We start from the raw sequence: 22,324 nt of genomic DNA, 5'->3' as shown, positions 1-22,324 counted from the left end.
GCAGTGAAGGAAACAAAAGAAAAATTTGGAGTAGGTATTAAAATCCGCGGAGAAGAAATAAAAACATTGAGGTTCACCGATGACATTGTAATTCTGTCAGAGACATCAAAGGACTTGGAAGAGCAGTTGAACGGAATGGATAGTGTCGTGAAAAGTGGATATAAGATGAACATCAACAAAAGCAAAACGAGGATAATGGAATGTAGTCGAATTAAGTCGGGTGATGCTGAGGGAATTAGATTAGGAAATGACACTTGAAGTAGTGTAGGAATTTTGCTATTTGGGGAGCAAAATAACGGATGATGGTCGAAGTAGAGAGGATATAAAATGTAGACTGGCAATGGCAAGGAAAGCGTTTCTGAAGAAGTGAAATTTGTTAACATCGAGTATAGATTTAAGTGTCAGGAAGTCATTTCTGAAAGTATTTGTATGGAGTGTAGCCATGTATGGAAGTGAAACATGGACGATAAATAGTTTGGACAAGAAGAGAATAGAAGCTTTCGAAATGTGGTGCTACAGAAGAACGCTGAAGGTGGATAGATCACGTAACTAATGAGGAGGTATTGAATAGGATTGGGGAGAATAGGAGTTTGTGGCACAACTTGACCAGAAGAAGGGATCGGTTGGTAGGACATGTTCTGAGGCATCAAGGGATCACAAATTTAGCATTGGAGGGCATCGTGGAGGGTAAAAATCGTAGAGGGAGACCAAGAGATGACTACACTAAGCAGATTCAGAAGGATGTAGGTTGCAGTAGGTACTGGGAGATGAAGAAGCTTGCACAGGATAGAGTAGCATGGAGAGCTGCATCAAACCAGTCTCAGGACTGAAGACAACGACAACAACATCAAACAATCAGACTAATAAATGAGCATTTAGTTACACGGATTCGCAGATAGCGATGTGTGGTCATTAAATTGAGTGCACCTACAGGGCGGTCAATACCGGGAGAAATTTATACGCATCTCACAAGGGACGCAGTATCGTTGAGAGCGGGCTTCAATTTATGAAAAGGAAAAAAACTGTATCATTATCATTGACTGTTGGTGTCAAGCAACCAAATCTGTTCATCAAAAGATTTCGGTGAATGAGTGGTGAATGCGAAATAAAACTGTGAACAAAGTTATGTTAAATAAAACAGAAGAAACAAGACAGTTTGGTCGTATCTGTTATTATTCCACAAACTGTAACATTTCTTCTCGTTGTACAAAGCCTTTATAGACAATCATTATGACAATTTGCTTCAAAGAGATCTCATTACGAGTTAAGTTTTGGGGACCTGGTCAACAGGGGGTTGTTCATAGATCCTAACTACTGCAGCTATTCTGGAATCAGGTGCTACCGTGACCGTTGTGTGTGGTCAATGGTTTAAGGTTATCATATCTCATATATCATGCTCTAAGAATGACATGCCTTTTCTCTATAACGGTGCCTCACAGCAACAAGGACAACGCTGATGACAAAGGAAGATGTGGTACACCGGCATCGCCAACAAACGTTAGTTTTTGAAGAGTCATTCAGTGTATTCAGTAAATATTTACGTACATCGAAAACAGGGTTGGTCCGAGTACCAAACCTTTGCACAAAATCGAATTTTGATGTCTACACTCCAATTTTAGTTTTATTGCTGCGGTATCATTTGTCAGCAGGACCCTCTGAATTTTTTCGTCGAGATACAAATCCATTTGAGCGAGAGGGATCCCTCGGATGATATAGTTTTTTAATGTCTCTAGTATAACTTTACTATCTACACAACCGAAAACCTAGACGAGGTACCAGAAAGAGACTACGACGTCAGTTTTCGAGTTCACATTTTCTCGAATAGCAGCCCTCGTAGGAGCCGAGAACTTTTCCCACACCGGTTCACGGTTGGCTGCCATTTGTAATGTTACTTTGACTACCGCACCTCCGCGAATACAAAGATATGATTTACGATCGTGCATGCAGAAGAGCACTGTGCCAGGGACCGATTTTTATAAATAATTCTGATCTTTCTTTTCTTTCTTTTTATTTAATTTAATTTAATTTTTTTTTCTTTTTTTTTGCATAGGTGTTTGTTTTTAACTACTAATTAATTACTCTCTTGTCTTCATATGTTCAAGGCATGTAATATTTGGCGCTGTGTTAAACAATGAGGAAATTAAAACTATATTACAAAACGAAGTTATTTCAGTAGTGATTCACAATGGTTATCACCAAATTTATAAATTAATCCTGACAGTGACAACTTCAAGAAACAGACAGTGAACAATGAAATAAAGGACATCCTACAATAAAATTAAGAAGTATTTCAGACGCAGCCACGAAGACTGTATTATGATAGATACTACGTATCTGACAGAACTATAAAGTAAATTTCAACTTATTTGTGATGCTATTTCCTTACAGTCGCTTTTTGTAGTGTCGCCGACCCGGTCTGCCATTCACGGTCAAATTACAGCACCATCTCAATCAGTAATACGAAGTCGGCCTTATCCGTAACTTATTCCATCAAAATTCAAAACCCAATCAGATTTTCTATTTTGTATTTTCACGGCAGAACCCCGAGGAAAGGGAACACTACACGTTGACACAGTTACTCTGTCTTAATGTTTGGGAAGGTAGCGAGTGAGTCGGACGGAATTTGTCACACAGGTGCCCCCACGATTCCGCCCGCAATGTCCACTGCTCCACAGCCGCAGCCGCCACCGGAGCCGTCAGAGCTGCGAGACCTGCTAGCTGGCATGTCTGTGCTGGAGCTGGAAGAGCTCCGCCGGGACGGGCCAGTCGCCGACGACCGCCTCGCAGAGCTGGTTTCCGACCTGCCTCCGCTTCGCAGGATGGAGCAGCAGCGCGACCAACTCGTTGCCGGGATTGTCGCTCTCGCAGGTTGGAAAATTGCTGTGCCTCTCCCGTTTTCTGCTCTCTCTACTCTAAACTGATACAGTTTAAATTATTTTATTTAATATTCAGTGTACTCCTGAAGACATTCTCAGCTCGACTCTAGAATTGGTACAGAGCCGGTCGACGTACTTTTCTTTACGGTACACGGGTCGACAGAGAGTATGCTTTGAGTAGTGGAGATAGGACAGCTTTAGATAATTGGTGAGAGGCCACAAAAATAGCTGTGTAACTCGATCACAAAATTTGAAATAGTTACCCCTCTTTGCAGAGTATTCCCAGTCAACCTCTATAGCCGAGCAGTTAGTACGTCTTAATTGCTGTGCAGAAGTCCTGGGTTCGATGCCCAGTACAGTTAGGGATTTTTTTTCCTCAGTAGGAAAAGTGCTACATGCTGCCCCCGGTCTCCTAAGCAAATTGAGAAGGCTCGGAAAGCTGATAGTGACTGGGAGGTCGGTTCGCCCCGTCTGTTGCATCCACTGATGCCACCGATGGAGGGAGTCATGGAGCCCTGTCGGTTTTGTGTGGTCTCCTTCTTCTCTGAATGAAGTTTGTGGTAAGCAACCAATATATAGCATAGACTAAGATCTATGTTTGCTTGATAGGTGATAGTTTTCGTATAGGATGGAAATCTGCTCGGTTGAAAAACATTGGAAAACTTATGTTGTCCTAAATAGACTAAGGAAATTTGTATCTGAAGGAGTAGTAGTGCAGTGTAAAATTGAGAGCGATATAGTGTGTCCTCATAACAGTAAAATTTATTATTATCATCACAGTACAGGTCACATTTTATAGAATTAATAAATGTGACTCATTGATAAATGAAGTTGGTGACGACAGTGTACTATGAGGTGTGTTCAAAAAGAAAGGTGACTTTATTATTTTTATGAAAATATGTTTATTTATCCATCAATATTCATGTTGTCCTCTTCAAAGTAATCCCCCTCAGATACAGTACACTTGTGCTAACGCTTCTTCCAATCCTCGAAGTACGTCTTATAAGCACTTTTTGGTACAGCCTCGAGTACTTCCAGTGATACAGTTTTTATTTCATCGGTCGTTGAAAATCTTTGTTGTCTCTTAAGTCTCTTCAGTTTTGGGAACAGGAAGAAGTCGCAGGGAGGCTAAATCCGGTGAATATAGTGACCGAGACACGATTGTCATGATGTTGTCAGTCAATAAATTTCTCACAAGTAACGATGAATGAGCAGGTGCATTGTCGTGATTCAAAAGCCGTGAATTGTTTTTCCACAATTCTGGACTTTTTTGTGTATTGCTTCTCACAAATGGCACGTAATATGAATGTTATACTCCTTGTTTACTGTACGACCTCGAGGCAAAACTTCATGATGTGCTACGCCATGGTAATTGAAAAAAAACAGTGAGCAAAACCTTCACATTTGATCGAACTTGGGGTGCTTTTTTTGTCTCGGCTCTCTGGGATGCTTCCATTGGGACAATTGGGCTTTGGTTTCAACATCATAACAGTAAATTTATGTTTCGTCATCAGTTATCACCATTTTGAGCAAATTGGGATGATCATTGACGTCATTCGAGAGCTCCCGATTAATGTTCAGGTGACGTTTCTTCAGATCAAAATTGGGAGGTTTTGGAACAAACTTCATTGACACATGTCACATGCCCAAAACAGCTGAAAAAATTGCATGACATGAGCCAACCGATATACCAACATCCTCAGCAACTTCTCTTATGGTAATTACATGATTTTCCAAAACAATTTTCTTCACAGCTTCAATGTTATCATCTGTTGTTGATGTGCTGGAGTGTCCAGACCGAGGTTCTTCATTGGCCTCTTCTTGGCCATCTTGGAAGACCCTGTACCACTTATAAACTTACTTACTTTCTCTCTCTCTCTCTCTCTCTCTCTCTCTCTCTCTCTCTCTCTTCTTTTTTTTCTTTTTCTTTCTTTCTTCTTTTTTTTTTCTCTCAACAGACTCACTCTATGACACTATCAACATTTCAAGTGTTTTAGAGCACTTGATTCCATTTTGCACATAAAATTTGATGCAAATTCTTTGTTCCATTTTTTATAATAATCGAAAATCAGCGAGCACACTAAAACATGTCTAACCTACCTGTCAAAATGTCAAAAACAAATGAAGCATGCTGTACACTTGAAACTGAACATATGTTCAACACACACACTCACACACACAAAACAAAATAAAAAAAGCCTCGGTAATCAAATGTACATTGCTTGCGCAATTTGAAAAGTCACCTTACTTTTTGAACATCCCTAATATGTGACTATTATGACTGGCTAACAAGAAAAAAAAAAAAAACACATTGACATTAATATTGAAGATTATAGCTGTACTCAATATATATGAGGTTGATTTTGACTGTTACTGTACCATGTGATATGACTACAAAACCCACTAGGTGTGCAGCTGTACAGGAATTGCAAGGTTGTAACATATGAGGGCTGTTAAATTTTTGAAGACAAGGATGGAGCAGCGAGAGAGAAGTTGTTTCACTTTATGGGAGTTTCCTTCGATTGCCAGCCTGTGCCTTGGAATGTCAGTGTTTCCTTTATTTGTAGTGTCAAGTTTTTGAATGATTCCCTGATAATACCATCTTTAATGCTGTTTCTGAGAAAGAGTGCAGACACATAGGTGTACAGAAATACAACTGTTAGTATCCTAAGCCTGCTAAAAAGAGGGCAATAGTTCTCTGCAGGACCAGTCTTGCATATTATATGGACATTTTTTTCTTTTAAAATGTTAATGGTACAAGGAAGATGTCCCCATATGAGAAAGCCCTGACAGAAATGTGACTGTAAGAGCCATGTTGTACGGACATAGTTATTACTGACCTTATTTTTCAGTTTCCGCACGAGGTAGGACACTCGTGAGATCTTTTTACAAATGTGGTCTTTATGCTTGTCCCGATTGAGTTTGGCATCGGCATGTGTTTGTGAGAGTTGACATATTTATTTTCTATATTCTTAGACATGCGTTTTTTGTGGATTACAAACAGGTTTATTGGCTACATACCAATTTAATACAAGGTTAGACAGTGATACAAAATGGGCAGGTCTTTGACAGCCACAATGAAAAAGGAGCAGCCAAGGACAGAACCCGGTGAAAAGTCTGTATCAATTTTTACTGAGGAGTAATGTGTATTTCTAATTGAGGAGAGCTGTTTTCTTTTGTTTAGGTTGGAAGAAATTACTGCTAATGTGTGTTTGGGTACACCATAATACTCAAATTTTGTTATTAATATTTTAAAAGGAATCCATTCAAATGCTTTACGTAAATCGTATAATACGAGTGAAACCATCTTCTCGTTTTCTAAAGCTGTTAATCTGATCGATAATTTCCAGATCAGCTGCAGTGGTATTTCTTATCTGGCCAAAATCAGGGATGATTGTCGTACAGGTGGTCTTGCTTTTCCAGATAATTGCATAATTGTATGTACACGGGTGATTGAGCACTGGCACAACAGAAACGGGTTATTGTTCTGGAGGAGTTGTTTATCACCATTTTTTAATATGGGGATAACTTTTGAGATATTGCATGAATCCAGAAAAACTCCATATACGAAACATTTATTGAAAATAGAAGTTAGTGGCTTACTTATCAAGTGAACTGTTCTGTTAACAACATAATTAAGCATCCAGTACCAGTCCATACATTTGGTATTAGACAATTTAAAAACAGTTTCGCAGACCACATTGAGCTGATTTTATATTAGTAAACAAAGGCTGCGTGGACCGATCGGATCATTCGCAGGTGCATGTGTCACCTCAATTTTGTCTCGGAGTTCTCTGACTGAAGTGACAAAGTAGTCACCCTGTTCTCCTGTATTGTGTAGAGTGTTACATGCTTGACTGGGAGAATTATGTCATCTAATAATTCACTGTGCTGTCTTACACTTATTTGAAGCACTTTTAGTGTATCTTCCATAGGCTGCTTTTTTGACTTACATGAGCTTTGTAATACTTTTTACTTCTAAAGCAAGTATTGTAAACCATATTCCTCTGCGCAGCCCCTCGTTTATCCTCTTTCATATATTCGATACAGTACTAGCCTGTTTTTTTTTCCTAATTTCTTTCAACTCTTTGGTATACCAGTTAATTTTCGTATTTTTATGTTTACCTGAGAGGCTAATTTATATTAATGGGAAGCAGGAAAACCATAAGTCTTTTTTAAAGTGATCGAAATGATTTTCAACTCCAGCTTTCCCTGACAAAGCTTTCCCTGACACTCATACATGCAAAGTCTGAATTTGTGTTTTTTAACTAGTCAATAAATAATATAATGTGCTTCTCTCTCCGACCTCTTACCTGTATCACACTAAGCTGGTTGCTCATTATAAAGTGTTAAAAGCGGTGGATCAAGATCTGTAATAACAATGTAAATTAACAAAAATGCTATCTACAAATGCATCATTATGAGTATGGCACTTGTTCATGCTATGCAAGTTTAAGGATGTTAAAATAAAAAAAATAAGTAAATAAATAAATAAATAAATAAAAATTCTATAATCTTGTTGCTCTGAATCTCATTTCTGTATTAAAATCCCCATGTCCAAAAGAACAGATACCATCTTAGTATATACATAGTTAAGGCTCACTGGCCACTTGACCATCTTCTTATTCTGTGCGGATGCACAAACAGTGCCCAGACTCTTACGGGAATCGGCAACGCGCCGCGAGTAATGAGTATAATGGGCGGGGACACTACGAATGTAGTGCGGGACAGTAAGTTGAGAATGTGGGTTTCGCGGGAGACGTGCCAGAGATAAATCCCTGCAGTCGCGCTATCCTATGTGTCCTCGGTGGCTGAGATGGATAGAGCATCTGCCATGTAAGCAGGAGATCCCAGGTTCGAGTCCCGGTCGGGGCACACATTTTCATCTGTCCCCGTTGACGTATGTCAACACCTGTAAGCAGCTAAGGGTGTTCATTTCATCGTAATAATCTCTGTCTGTCTCTACACAGTTCTCGATTTTCATTCTTCCCTCTATTATTATTGTTTCTGAAGTGTGCAAGGTCTCTGGTAAAACTGTGGTATTATGGGGTCTTAATTTGTGATTGGTAAAGATACTTTTGTTTTAGTGGTACCATGCTGGCTTTCTGTAGTTTCATGATCCCCTTTTTTTTTTTTTTCCCATCGGATATCGAGTTCAGTCGTGTTTTCTGTATAATCTCTTCCAGGTATTTGAAACTGTCTACTTGTTTTACCAGTATGTACTTAGTTTCCAGTGAGTGTCCGTCTGTGGATTTGTGTCCGTGCACTGCATTTTTTCGTCGGAGATTTGTAGTCCTCTGTCGCCTGGGATTTTGTGTAGTGTCTCTAGAGCTTCTTTTCTGTCATCGTCATGGTTATATCGTCAGAAAAGCCGGGCATTTTATGTTCTGTCCTTCTGTCTCCTTTGTCATATATCCTGATTATTTTCACCAAAACTGAGTTGAAGAGAATGGGTCCACCCCCCTGTCTTACATCGATGTCGATTTCGAACAGTTCCGAGATCTCTGCCACGAATTTCACTGTGGATGTTGTATTGGTTAGTGTTGTCTGAATTAGCTTTCTGTGATTCTTGTCTATCTAGATTTCTTTTGGTATGTTGAAGAGTGTTTCCTTGTCTGTGGTGTAGGCCTTCTTGAAGTCAACAAATATTATTGTGGTGTTCCTGGACATTCTCATTGTTAATATTGTTGTCATGACGGCGCGGAGTTTGGTTTGTGAGTGTGGCATGTTTGTAGATGTCATCATGTTGTGGTTTGTTGTGCTCTCTGGTTTTATGTTCAGGGTCTTCGTTTGTGTGGTGTAATGGGCTCAGTTTGCTGTTGCTCATTATCCTGAATTGTTCCAGTGTCAGCTGTGTTTGAAGTGGAATTCGTTTCAGTGAGTTAACGATTTTGTGTGAAGGTTAATTTAGTGTTGTTCGCTGTAAGTCGTGTGGTGATTTTAGTAAAATTAATCAGTTGTTGTTTTTGTTCAGGAATGGATATGATGGATAAAATTAACAGTGCGCAGGTTAAGGGAAGTGTTCGATCCCAATGTGTGCTGTGTATGTTGGTATTGGTGTCAGGAGATGTTTTTGAGCTATATAGGCCAAGGGAAGTGTTTGATCATAATTTAGGGGATCGGGAGCTGTTGTTGAGCTATATAGGTTAAGGGAAGTGTCCGATTCCAGATGATATTGTGTTTAGTGGTATTTGGGGAGTTTTGTGATGTTGGTTTTTTCGTCATTTTGTGTGGTTTTGTATGGGGGTGGGGTGTCTAAATTTGTTTATATATAGTTTGCCTCCACCCAAAAACACCCAATTTTCCACACTTGTCCCGTTAGTGTTATTAGGCTTTTTGTGAATAGTGTGTGTGTTTGTTTTTCGATGTATTTTCGTCCTCATAATGTGTACGTAACGACTTTGTATGCGCCATATTGGAATCGTGGTTTATGGTCGTTTCTGCCATATTTGTGACGTCATGGGGCAAAGCAGATGGGCAGGATCGGTCGCTTCCGTATTTCCTTGATTTGGAGTAGATGTTGATAGGATTTGAAAAATCCTTTCCTTGTTTGTACCTTCATAATTTCTCTGGCATTTTTCATGAATGTTGTTATGTGGTGTACTTGACATTCTTCTAGTGCGTTGTTGGAGAATTTCAAAATTAATAGTCGTTTGTGTGATTTCTATAATTATTATTTCATTATTATTATTATTATTATTATTATTATTTCTATTCTCAGACGTTATGTCTGGTCAAAAGTAGAAAGTGATGCGGACCTTGATCAAGCGTGACTTCCTTTAACTGTACGGTATATGTTATATTGCATTTAGGAACTTTCTGGTAATTGAACATGTATCAATAATTACGGATTTCTGTAGTTGTATATATAAGTTTGGATGTAGCTGTATTGCATTGATGTACTGGTGGGTATTGTGTGGTATTATTATTATTATTATTATTATTATTATTATTATTATTATTATTATTATATCTTGAAGAATGGATTCAATAGAAACAAAAATCTCAACTAGATTTTCTGTGAGCCAGTATTCTGACACATTATATATCACATTCCGTCATCTTACAAAAGTGTTCCGGCTCAATTAATTTATTCATAATATCGTCAGTGTTAACTAGGAAGAGCGTAAGTGTTTCATCTCTGTTATGCTCGGATAAGCTGTTTGTATTCTGTGTTTTACTTGTAGTATTTCCACCCTGCCATGATAATTCTATAACTAAACAGTTAAAACATTATCTATAAAATAACTGAATCCTTCCTGATTGTGTAATTAATGGAACGTATTCGTTTATATATTTCCGCTCCATCCACAATTATTCTTTTAACCTCCTCACTTGGAGAACCATTACCTTAATCATTTAAATGTGTTTTATGTTTGGTATGTTGAGATTTGTCAAGATTACCCATATCTAAAATGTCTTTTAAGGTACCATTTGTTATCGCTCTTGGCTTTACGATTCCAGTTGCTCAAATGTCATTGTTAACATCCTCTAAAATACTCGATAATTCTCTGCCGTGGCTACCCATCGCAGATGGCACATCACAGTTTTTGCCTACCGACAAAGTTATATTGTTCACATTGCTGTGGCTCTTAGCCTGCAACTTCATTTTGCATTGTACTTGTTGTTTACAATATTTGTTATTGCATAACTGGTTTTGGTGTCTGTCTGAAAAATATCAAATTTGTTGTAATCCTCCAATTTATAGTTTTTGGCTCCCTTTTTGTCCATAATGTTCTGGTTTTTTCATCGACTGGCTTTCTTGCATATTTCCAGCAGAATCTTGCAGAAATATACGAGAAATTTGTCTTTGTCGCAGGATTGAACGTGAATTTAGTTTCGAACACAACTCGTGGCTTTTACTTCTAAGATGTAAAATTTCTCTGTTTAAACTGTTGATAATTATGTGTAGGCTCATTCTGTGTCAATATGTGTTTGAGATTATTTTGCTTCAAGTAACAAAACCCCTTTTTTAACCTTTTTGCACAGTCAAATTGCTTGATTTTGCTCGCAACTGTATCTTGTGATGCATATTGTTTTTGTACAGTGGAAGACAGTTCAGTTGTTACAGTTTGCCGACAGTATAGTTTTATTTGTGGTCATGTTTTGAATTAGTTTAGTGCTTTGCTAACCTGTGTGTGATTTCAGCCAAAACTTTGATAGGAATACTCCAATTGTTTTGTGAATTTTAGTCTGTTTCTTAGAGAGTTGTGGTTATTGAAGTTCATAAATTTTATGAAAATTTATTTGGGGGAATCTTTACAAATGTATTAATGCAAATGGTACTGCAAATAATTACAATTTTTTCCACAAATCAGTCTGTCTGGGAGTCTATTTTTGCCCTTCCCTCTAGGAATGTAAGCAGCTTTGTTGGAAACTCCACAGGAATTTGTCAGGTGCAAATGTTGGCTGACAGGCATTTTACTTATGTACATTGTATGGTGAAACTGCAGCTATATAACCCAAATGTGTCTTTGTTTCTAGAATCGAACCTGTCCAGGCAACCTGAACTACAGGCAGCCAGAGAGGCCGTCCGGGCCAAGGCAGAGAAGGTTTCCACGTTGCGGGCACGCTTCGAGGAACTCGGTGTTGAACACAGACGACTCGCGGAGCGGTACGCGCCAGACAATATAAGGGTGAGTGCATTAATTTAGAAGAAAAGAATGGATAGTGGAAGTTTAGCAGGATTGAAGATTGTGAACAGATTGTCTGAAGAAACTGGTCCTGACTAAACTGGCTTTTTATACTGGCAGTAAATGTGCAAAAAGATAAAACGAGGGTCTATAAAATTGTCAAAGGAAGCTCTCCGAAGAAATACGACGTCACACATCACGTCGACGGTCGTACATCTGCTGTTCGTAACACGAGAGACACTGTTGTAGTGGAAACAGAAAGCAACTATTGTCTACAAGGGATCAAAGTTCAATCCACAGATGATGTGTACAATTAAGTTTACCTGATGTGTCTACGCAGGAGGATTTCGTGTCAGAACTTTGACCCAAACGCTGCCCGGGCACATACAGAGTTTGCCACAGTCGGCCATACCTGTCCTGCGGCAAGAGGAGTGCCGATCGCACGACCGGGTAGGGCAGTCGCTACAGAATGATGACAGTGTTTAAAATTGGCTGCCAGGTGTAAGAGGTATATGGCCGGCTGGTACCTGTGTTCACCACGAGAGTATTGTGACAAATGTCGTGTCAATGTACATGCTAGGAGAAGGCGGGAGCAATGGGTAATGATCCTACCTTACTATTTGACTCTTCTAATTTAGCCGCCTCATCAAAATATTAAACTAGGCAATAAATGATACAGAATACAGAGTGAACAGATGTATCTGACGGCACAAATTTTGAACTTTCACTGTCAGATTATTTCGATGCCCAGTTGCAGTTGGCGTCTGTCCTCCCTTCAAAAAGCCCACATTGCATTTTTGTCACACAATGCTACAGGAGCCAGTGCACTGACATAATGAAGGTGTGTGGTGGAAACTTCGCAGGTGCACTTCTCCGACCATTTGCCCGGCCCGATGCAGCTGCGACGTTTCTGCCGCTGCCAGAAACAAATTAGCACACAGTACTCCGCTTGGTCAGTGGAAATTATAACTGTTGTAGGTGGGTGCGTCAGCTTGAACTCGAAATGAGTGCCTCGAAGCTGGAGAGAGATTTCGCTGTCTCGCAGACATAACAGACGACTCTGATGCTGCAGTCAGTCAGAACCCAGTGGGGCAACAGTAGGCTAGCAAACTGAGAAAAGCATTGGGTTGGTGCATAAGTTCATAGCATTTTTCTTTAAGTCTAATGAACACAACAGATACTTATAACAGAGACTCGAATTGTCAATAATATATGCTCCTTCACTATTTACAACAGTCCGCTAATGCTGGAGTAACTTTTCTGTTCCTCGACTGTAGATGCTGTGTATTTTTGAGCTGAAGAGCTGGGCGAGCCACGTTTGGAGAGAATTTTTGTCCAAAAAAGAAGTTCCTCAAAGGTTGCTCAATAGGGGGTGAAAAGTAAAAATCTGAGGGTGCAAAATCAGGTGAATAAGATGGGTGCAGATATACTCCCCAACATGAATCCTGTATACTGCATTTTGTTAGTCCAGCAGAATGTGGGCGAGTGTTACCGTGGAGTACTGTCAGTTCGCATATTCTTCCTGGTCATTTTTCTTGGACTGTCTCTGCAAGAGGTCTCAATTGTTAATAATAAATGTCAGCAATGATGGTTACACCTGGGGGAAGCAAGTCATAGTACACCGTACCGTACAGTCACTGTTCCACCAGATATGTAACTTAATGTTAGCATAAAGACACTATTTCTTGTCACCAGTAATGATACCGGATAGGGATGGTCAGTGTTATTCACTAGCCAGGCAGAGACGCACATATTATCATCCACTAATCTTTGTGATATTGGCTCAAAGCGTGCAGTACCCGTACACTCGATTTGTGAACCTTCCCTATTGTGTGCAATGTCACACAGTGGTGGGGTTCATCACATATGACAGTTCTTGAGTACACTGTGATTGATAATTGTCGATTAATGTGTTTGAATGATCTTCATGATACCCCAAAGGTCTTCCTGATTGTGGAGAGCACTAATGCCAAAACGAGTCTCCTTAAATTGAGAAAACCTCTCTCTTCCCGAGCTCTATCGAGTGGCATTGTACAGGGCACAAATGTTTCTGGCTGCCTTCGCTGCAGCTACCCCTCTATTGAACACAAACAGAGACATGTTCTGATTTCTTCACTTGGCACCCAATTTTCTAGTGTCCACAGCTCCACTCACTATCTCAAAATGACAAAATGACTACATTTAAACTCAAGTAGCAACAGTGAACTAGAAACAAAAAATTACAATTGATAAATAAACCCATAGCAATCAGAATACCAACATGCAAAACAAAAATGCAATGGACTTGTGCACCAACCTAATAACTAAGAGAAGTGACGCCTCCTCTGCCGTAATACTTCACCCCTAGTCGGAGTACAGCTGAGGCTGCCATATGCTCTCCGTCCCTGTCTCTGTCTCTGATGGAGCCTTCCCTTTACTTCCCATCCCGTGGCAGTGCAAGTACGACAGGCCACATGTGATAGCATGGCAGCAGCCATTGCATTCTGTAGTACACTACTGGCCATTAAAATTGCTACACCAAGAAGAAATGCAAATGATAAACCGATATTCATTGGACACATATATTATACTAGAACTGACATGTGATTACATTTTCACACAATTTGGGTGCTTAGATCCTGAGAAATCAGTATTCAGAACAACCACCTCTATACATAATAATGGCCTTTATACGCCTGGGCATTGAGTCAAACAGAGCTTGGATGGCGTGTACGGGTACAGCTGCCCATGCAGCTTCAACACAATACCACAGTTCATCAAGAGTAGTGACTGGCATATTGTGACGAGCCAGTTGCTTGGACACCATTGACCAGACATTTTCAATTAGTGAGAGATGTGGAGAATGTGCTGGCCAGGGAAGCAGTCGAACATTTTCTGTATCCAGAAAGGCCCGTACAGAACCTGCAACATGCGGTCGTGCATTATCGTGCGGAAATGTAGGGTTTCGCAGGGATCGACTGAAGGGTAGACCCACGAGTCTAACACATCTGAAATGTAACGTCCACTGTTCAAAGTGCTGTCAATGTGAACAAGAGGTGACCGAGACATGTAACCAGTGGCACCTCATACCATCACTCCGAGTGATATGCCACTATGGTGATGACGAATACATGCTTCCAATGTGCGTTCACCGCGATGTCGCCAAACACAGATGCGACCATCGTGATGCTGTAAACAGAACCTAGATTCATCCGAAAAAATGACGTTTTGCCATTCGTGCACCCAGGTTCATCGTAAAGTACACCATCACAGTCGCTCCTGTCTGTGATGCAGTGTCAAGGGCAACCGCAGTCATGGTCTCTGAGCTGATAGTCCATGCTGCTGCAAACGTCATCGAACTGTTCGTGCAGATGGTTGTTGTCTTGCAAACGTCCCCATCTGTTGACTCAGGGATCGAGACGTGGCTGCACGATCCATGACAGCTGTTCGGATAAGATGCCTGTCATCTTGACTGCTAGTGCTACGAGGCCGTTGGGATCCAGCACGGTGTTCCGTATTACCTTCCTGAACCCACTGATTCCATATTCTGCTAACAGTCATTGGATCTCGACTGAAGCAAGCAGTAATGTCGCGACACGATAAACCGCAATCGCGATAGGCTACAATCTGACCTTTATGAAAGTTGGAAACGTGATGGTATGCATTTCTCCTCCTTACATGTGGCATCACAACAACGTTTCACCAGGCAACGCCGGTCAACTGCTGTTTGTGTATGAGAAATCGGTTGGAAACTTTACTCATGTCAGCACATTGTAGGTGTCGCCACTGGCGCCAACCTTGTGTGAATGCTCTGAAAAGCTAATCATTTGCATATCACAGCATCTTATTCCTGTCGGTTAAATTTTGCTTCTATAGCACGTCATCTTCGTGGTGTAGCAATTTTAATGGCCAGTAGTGTAAAAACAGACGGTGCACATCCACATCCACTTGTCATTCCTCCTCGGTAGACAGTGAGACGACACAGCTTGATATAGTCACCGATTCGGTGCTAGCTACCGATTTCCAGTGAGTTGTGTGAGCAAGAAATAGTTTACTGTGAGCTGTGGCATTTTATGGCCAAAAAATTCTGAAAAATGTGACATTGCTGGACATATGACACTGTCACAAATGCATGACGGGTGTCCAAAAAGGATTCTACTTGAAAGGTGTTCAAAATAGATTCAACTTTTTTGTTCTCCCCTGTGTCCAGTTTGTGGAGAGAGGTGTCGGTGGCAAGAATTGCTACTGGATACACTCAAGTTTTGATTGAAATATCCACCATTCGGAAGACCACAATTAGCTGCGCAACAACAAAGGGCATTTTGTGTCGTGGAACACTGAAAGACAGTGTCTGTTATCACAGTTTTTTCTCAGCTTTTGGTGACAGTTTCTGTTCAATCCACCTGATGAAAACTCCACTGAGCATCAGCATAGAAAACTTGTAGAGACAGATGCTTATGCAAAGGCCGAAGTACCGGCAGTCCACATTCATTGCATGGAGTTTGGCAAACCTTCCAACTGAGCTCCACAAATTCAGTTCAGAAACCTGCTAGCATCACTCAGCACTCTGGAATGTTCTTTGTAAGTGTCTGACATTCGGGAGGAACTAACTTCACTTTGTGGAGGCACTCACAATTTATGACAAAAGATTCTTGCACCATCTTTAGTTGGGATTGCTGACAAATAAAAATTTTACGAACAGGGTAGTCTTCAATGGTATCGAGAGCAGAACCGTCAGGGAGAATGTTTGAATCTGGGGTTCAAAAAACACTCGGTGCATCACTGGAGAAACTGTCGTGTGTTCAAAGTTGAATGTCTTTATTTCCAAGTGCCGAATGAAGCTATACGGGCCATTTTTCTTTGCAGAAGGAACTGTAATGGGACATTCGTATCTCGATACAACCTGTATGTTGTTGATACGTCTCAGAGGGGACTCTCGAGATATCATTTTTCTGGCAGTACAGATCACCATCGCACCTCTGTAATGACGTGAGGGAGTATCTGGACGAACACCTTCCACAGCATCGAGATCGCACTAGCCCCGACGTAGACATGTTGTCGAGACGGAACTCGAGGTCACTACATGTGACACTGTGTGTGTTCCTTTTGTGGTCTTTTTCTCACTGTGACCTCGAGATCTGACAGAGGTGTGAGAGTGGATTGCAGAAGCTTCTGCTGCCATTACGAGAGAAGGAATGGACTGTCAACTAAATGTGTTGTGAAGGGTGGCTTATTGACTCTTCGTAAGGTAGATAAAATTATTTTGACATGTCACTGTATATAAGGTATATAAAGGATTGTAATCTGATATCAGGAGGCTGGAGGCTATAGGTTGCATTCTTTTTCAGACACCCTGTATATTGAAAACGTACTTCCCAAATACTCAGCCTCTGCCCTGTTTTATTGCGAGTAGGAGTGTTCTCGGGTAGTTGTAGTTTGGCAAGTGTTCCCACATGAGCAAACACTGGTGCTGAAGTAGGGAGCAACATAGAGCTTGCTGTAGAATGGGCCAGTCAGCTAGTGTGTGCCTGGAACTGCAGCACCGGGACAGCACGAAGTTTAGTTGGCTACTGTCATGAAACATTAACTAAAAACGCATTGCTCAAAATAAATGTAGCGATAATTCCCTCTACACTTTTATTAATTTAAGTGTCCAGCATACACATAGGCCCTGTAGCCATAATTTTTTATTCTTATTCGTCCCCTTACAGGTTTCAAGCATCGTGCATTCTTCTGTTACGATACCTGTCTTTTCCTTGACTACTCGCTTTTGATTTGTATGTTGCAGTTTTGAGACGTAATCGTCAGGGACTCATTCTGATAACATACGTATTAGTTCCATGTTGTTCTGTTTTCAAGGATTTTGTTTTCTGATATATAAATTCAATTCATTCCCTTCCCAGTTACGTCTGATCTACAGTACCTTTCTACTGCTCTGAAAAATCTCATTTCTGCTGTCCGAATTCTGTACTCTTAATTCTATGTGACACACGATTCACTTCAATACAATAAAACGGGAAGGGCCACAGTTTTATAAAACTGTAATTACATTGCTTCCAGTGTTTTGTTTTTGAAGCAGCATATATTTTTATTTGAGAATTTTGCTAGTTTTTTTCTTTGTATCTCTTATCATACTCACATGTAATGTCGGATCCTAGATAGTTAAAACACTTAAGCTTTTTTATTATCAACTATAGACCTATATCTCTGACGTCAATATGTTGTAGAATTTTAGAACATGTTTTTTGCTCGAGTATCATGTCGTTTTTGGAAACCCGGAATCTACTCTGTAGGAATCAGCATGGATTCCAGAAACAGCGATCGTGTGAGACCCAACTCGCTTTATTTGTTCATGAGACCCAGAAAATATTAGATACGGGCTCCCAGGTAGATGCTATTTTCCTTGACTTCTGGAAGGCATTCGACACAGTTCCGCACTGTCGCCTGATAAACAGAGTAATAGCCTATGGAACATCAGACCAGCTGTGTGGCTGGATTGAAGAGTTTTTAGCAAACAGAACACAACTTGTTGTTATCAATGGAGAGACGTCTACAGACATTAAAGTAACCTCTGGCGTGCCACAGGGGAGTGTTATGGGACCATTGCTTTTCACAATATATATAAATGACGTAGTAGATAGTGTCGGAAGTTCCGTGCGGCTTTTCGCGGATGATGCTGTAGTATACAGAGAAGTTGCAGCATTAGAAAATTGTAGCGAAATGCAGGAAGATCTGCAGCGGATAGGCACTTGGTGCAGGGACTGGCAACTGACCCTTAACATAGAGAAATATATTGTATTGCGAATACATAGAAAGAAGGATCCTTTATTGTATGGTTATATGATAGCGGAACAAACACTGGTAGCAGTTACTTCTGTAAAATATCTGGGAGTATGCGTGCAGAACGATTTGAAGTGAAGTGGAATGATCATATAAAATTAATTGTTGGTAAGGTGGGTACCAGGTTGAGATTCATTGGGAGAGTCCTTAGAAAATGTAGTCCATCAACAAAGGAGGTGGTTTACAGAACACTCGTTCGACCTATACTTGAGTATTGCTCATCAGTGTGGGATCCGTACCAGATCGGGTTGACAGAGGAGATAGAGAAGATCCAAAGAAGAGCGGCGCGTTTCGTCACAGGGTTATTTGGTAACCGTGATAGCGTTATGGAGATGTTTAGCAAACTCGAGTGGCAGACTGCAAGAGAGGCACTCTGCATCGCGGTGAAGCTTGCTCACCAGGTTTCGAGAGGGTGCGTTTCTGGATGAGGTATCGAATATATTGCTTCCCCCTAGTTATACCTCCCGATGAGATCACGAATGTAAAATTAGAGAGATTAGAGCGTGCATGGAGGCTTTCAGACAGTCATTCTTCCCGCGAACCATACGTGACTGGAACAGGAAAGGGAGGTAATGACGGTGGCACGTAAAGTGCCCTCTGCCACACACCGTTGGGTGACTTGCGGAGTATAAATGTAGATGTAGATCCTTTGGCATCTTTTTCCTTATAAGCCACAGCTAGCATAACTAGCACGAATAATGATACAGGAATATGCCCTCATGTCTCAGTGTGTTACATCTGTATAATACACATCGGAAGACAAACCACTACTAACAAAAGCACTGTAGCAGAATAAAGTAATCTCATTGTCTGAAAAGGGAGACAGGTATACATGTGAGGGATCAACCTGCTGTCACTGCGTACTAGTTATCCAAAGAGATTTTCAGTAATAGACTGAGAAGTATATCTGAGTGCGTCTAAAGTGAAAAACGAACGGGCTTTAGATAGGGAAGCTGTACAGCAGATGCAGCACTCAGGTCGAAACAAACAATTGAACAACGAAGAGGATTTGCAGAGAAACCACCTCCATTTTCGTAAACATTATAAAACCTTTTGATAAGGTTAGAAGAGGGAGTCTGAATCACAAATCTAAAAGAGACTGCTATGGTTTACAAGTGACAGGCACCCTGAGAAGCCTGTGCAGAGTTACCTCTTTCATCTCGGATTTAAATGGTATATTATTGTACCATAACGGAAATTATTTTTTATTCCACAAATAATTACTAAATCTATTCTGAGGACAAATGCTGTCAGCAATCACATATATTTCTCCCCTGTAGACACCAGTCGGTGTTAACACACCGAACCAGATGACGGACTGAGACTCTAATTCGGACCCGTACCTTCCGCAGTCGGCAAACTACCTACTGTGCCAGCCGAGTGCGATCCACGGACCGGTTCCAAAGCTTCTCCTGGTTGCAGGCTTCTTATATTTTCCATCGAAAATTTTGCTGCCATCCGAGATGCGGACTGTTTATTATTTGATCTTCTGAGCCTAAATCTGTATCGACTCCCGAAAGTAGTCCCAGTGGTCGTGAAATAGTTGAGTATTAAATACACATTCTTCGGCATTGTCTACTCATCACTCTGTGCTCTCCTGCAGGAGACACTCTGCTTGGCAGCCCAGCAGAGCGACGAGGAAAGCGACGCCGTGGCGGAGGCCTTCCTCTCCGGCCGGGTCGACGTTGAGCGCTTCGCGGCTCAGTACATCAGGATACGTGCGGTGAGTGCCGACTGCTTGCCGTAGTCCAGCTTCCACCTCCCTTCCACATCCCACCATTATGAAACTGACAATTCTCGAAGCCTCTGGCCGTCTCGTATCAGCTGATCCCACCTTTTAGTTGAGTTCTGCTACAACTTTCTTTTCTTCCTTTTCTATTTGTGACTTCCTTATGAGGTATGTGCTCTACCAGCGTAATCTTCAGCATTTTTCTGTAGCACCACATTTCAAAACCTTCTATTCTCTGCTTGTCTACGTTGTTTATCATTTGAGTTTCACTTCCGTATATGGCTACACTCCAGACAAATACTTTCAGAAAAGACTTCCTGTCACTTAAATTCATTGTCGTATTCAATGTTAACAAATTTCTCCTCCTCAGAAATGCTCTTCTTGCCATGCCCAGTCTACATTTTATATCCTCTCTACTTCAGTCATCATCAGTTATTTTGCTGCCCAAATAAAAAAACTCATCCACTACTTCAATTGTCTCATTTTCCATTCTAATTCCCTCATCATCAACTGATACGATTTGACTACATTCCTTTACTTTTGTCATTGTTCATCTTATAACCTCTTTTTCAGATCCTATCCATTGTGTTAGACTTCTCTTCAGAATTCAAAGCTGTCTCTGGCGGAATTGAAGTGTCAGTGGTGGACTGCAGACATCTTATTTTTTCTCCCCGAACTCTATTTCCCTATCCAAATTACTGCTTGGTTCACTTCAGCGCTCGGTCAGAGTATAGATTGAGTAATGTTGGCAACAGATTACAATTGTGCCTCACTCTCTTCTCAGTCACTGCTTGCCTTTCGTGTCCTTTGACTCATAAAACTGGAGTCTTGTTTTGATACAAGTTGTAGATAAAGGTTCAGTGGCTGTATCTTACCCCTGCTGCCTTCAGAATTTCAAAGACTATTATGAAAAAGAAAGTTGTTACTCACCATATAGTGAAGGTGCCGAGTCGCAGGTAGGCACAACAAAAAGACTGACACACACACACACACACACACACACACACACACACACACGACTGACAAGGCCTTGTTGGCTGATAACTCACTTTCCGACAGTCTTTCTGTTGTGCCTACCTGTGACTTACCACCTCCGCTATATGGTGAGTAGCAAGTTTCCTTCTCATAATGTTGTTACATTCCACCCTGGATTTTCCATTGTTTGAAGGGGTGTATTCTAGTGTATATTGTTAAAAGCTTTACCTAGACCTACAAACGCCACAAACCTAGGTTTGTCTTTTGTCTGTCTATTTTCTACAATAATTCGTAGGCTGCTTTGTGTTCCTACATTTTTCTGAAACTCAGTCTGGCCTTCCCCATTGTCAGCTTGTAGTACTTTATTCATTGTTCTGTATTAATTTGAGTCAGTATTTTCCAACTGTGACTTCTCAAACTTGTAGTGAGCTGATATCATAGGTGGTGGCGCTTACCGTTTCAAGGATTAGAATTATCACGTTCTTCTTAAACTCAGAGTATTTCACCATTCTCGTATACTAGGTGGAATGTGTGGTTTTTTTTTCTTTTTTTTTTCCCTCATCTGGCATTTACTCTTCCCTTTATATAATATTGTCTTTGAGTTCATTTCCCTGCTATAGCCCCTCTATATATTCCTTCCACCTGTCCCTTCTCCTTTCGACTCCGCCTCGCCGTCTGAGTTCACGATATTGTACGACTAGTTCTCCTTTCTACAAAGCTCTCTTTAATTTTCCTATACACATCTACCTTTCCCCTAGTTGTGCACGCTTCTATGACCTCGCATTTGTCGCGTAGCCACTGCGCATTTTTTATCAATCTCATTTTTTAGGTCTCTGTATTCAGTTTTTCTTCTTCCATTTTATGCATTTTTATATTTTCTTCTTTTGTAAGTTGAATTAAATGTCTCAATGACTAATGGAAAATCTCATATAAAGATGTGAAACAAATACTAACAAAGAGATAGAGGGGGTGGCCAGTACTTACCTCAGCTCAGTACAGCTGATAGATAACACAAAACAGAAAAGAAAATTTACATTCCTAGCTTTCGGAACTTTGTTTCTTCATCAGGGAGGAGAGAGGGGAAAAAAGGGAAGAAGGGAAAGTGGATTTAGTTACTCACAACTCAGGTTATGAAGCAACAGGTAGGGTAGCTAGGATGGAGGCATGGTTGCCACCCTCCCTGTTTATCTTTCCTTGTTGTTGCTACTCTTTGTTAGTATTAAATTAAATATCTCCCATGTTATCTGAGGCAGTGTACTTGTAGCACTAAGGTGACAGGGGGTGTGGTGGTG

General features: G+C 40.7%; 1 protein-coding gene across 2 annotated transcripts in view; it reads left to right on the top strand.

Annotated features, from left to right (window-relative positions):
* Positions 1 to 22,324, top strand: part of LOC126293703 (vacuolar protein sorting-associated protein 37A) — an 83,528-nt gene that overhangs the window by 50,437 nt on the left and 10,767 nt on the right. For both annotated transcript variants that reach the window (XM_049987011.1, XM_049987012.1), the window contains exons 4-6: positions 2,635 to 2,868; positions 11,361 to 11,512; positions 19,932 to 20,051. In XM_049987011.1, the coding sequence (XP_049842968.1) occupies positions 2,635 to 2,868; positions 11,361 to 11,512; positions 19,932 to 20,051 (506 nt within the window). The remainder of the gene's footprint in view (positions 1 to 2,634; positions 2,869 to 11,360; positions 11,513 to 19,931; positions 20,052 to 22,324) is intronic.

This window comes from Schistocerca gregaria, chromosome 10 (assembly GCF_023897955.1).
Source record: "Schistocerca gregaria isolate iqSchGreg1 chromosome 10, iqSchGreg1.2, whole genome shotgun sequence".
Lineage (NCBI taxonomy): Eukaryota > Metazoa > Arthropoda > Insecta > Orthoptera > Acrididae > Schistocerca > Schistocerca gregaria.
This window is presented reverse-complemented; position numbering and strand designations above follow the sequence as displayed.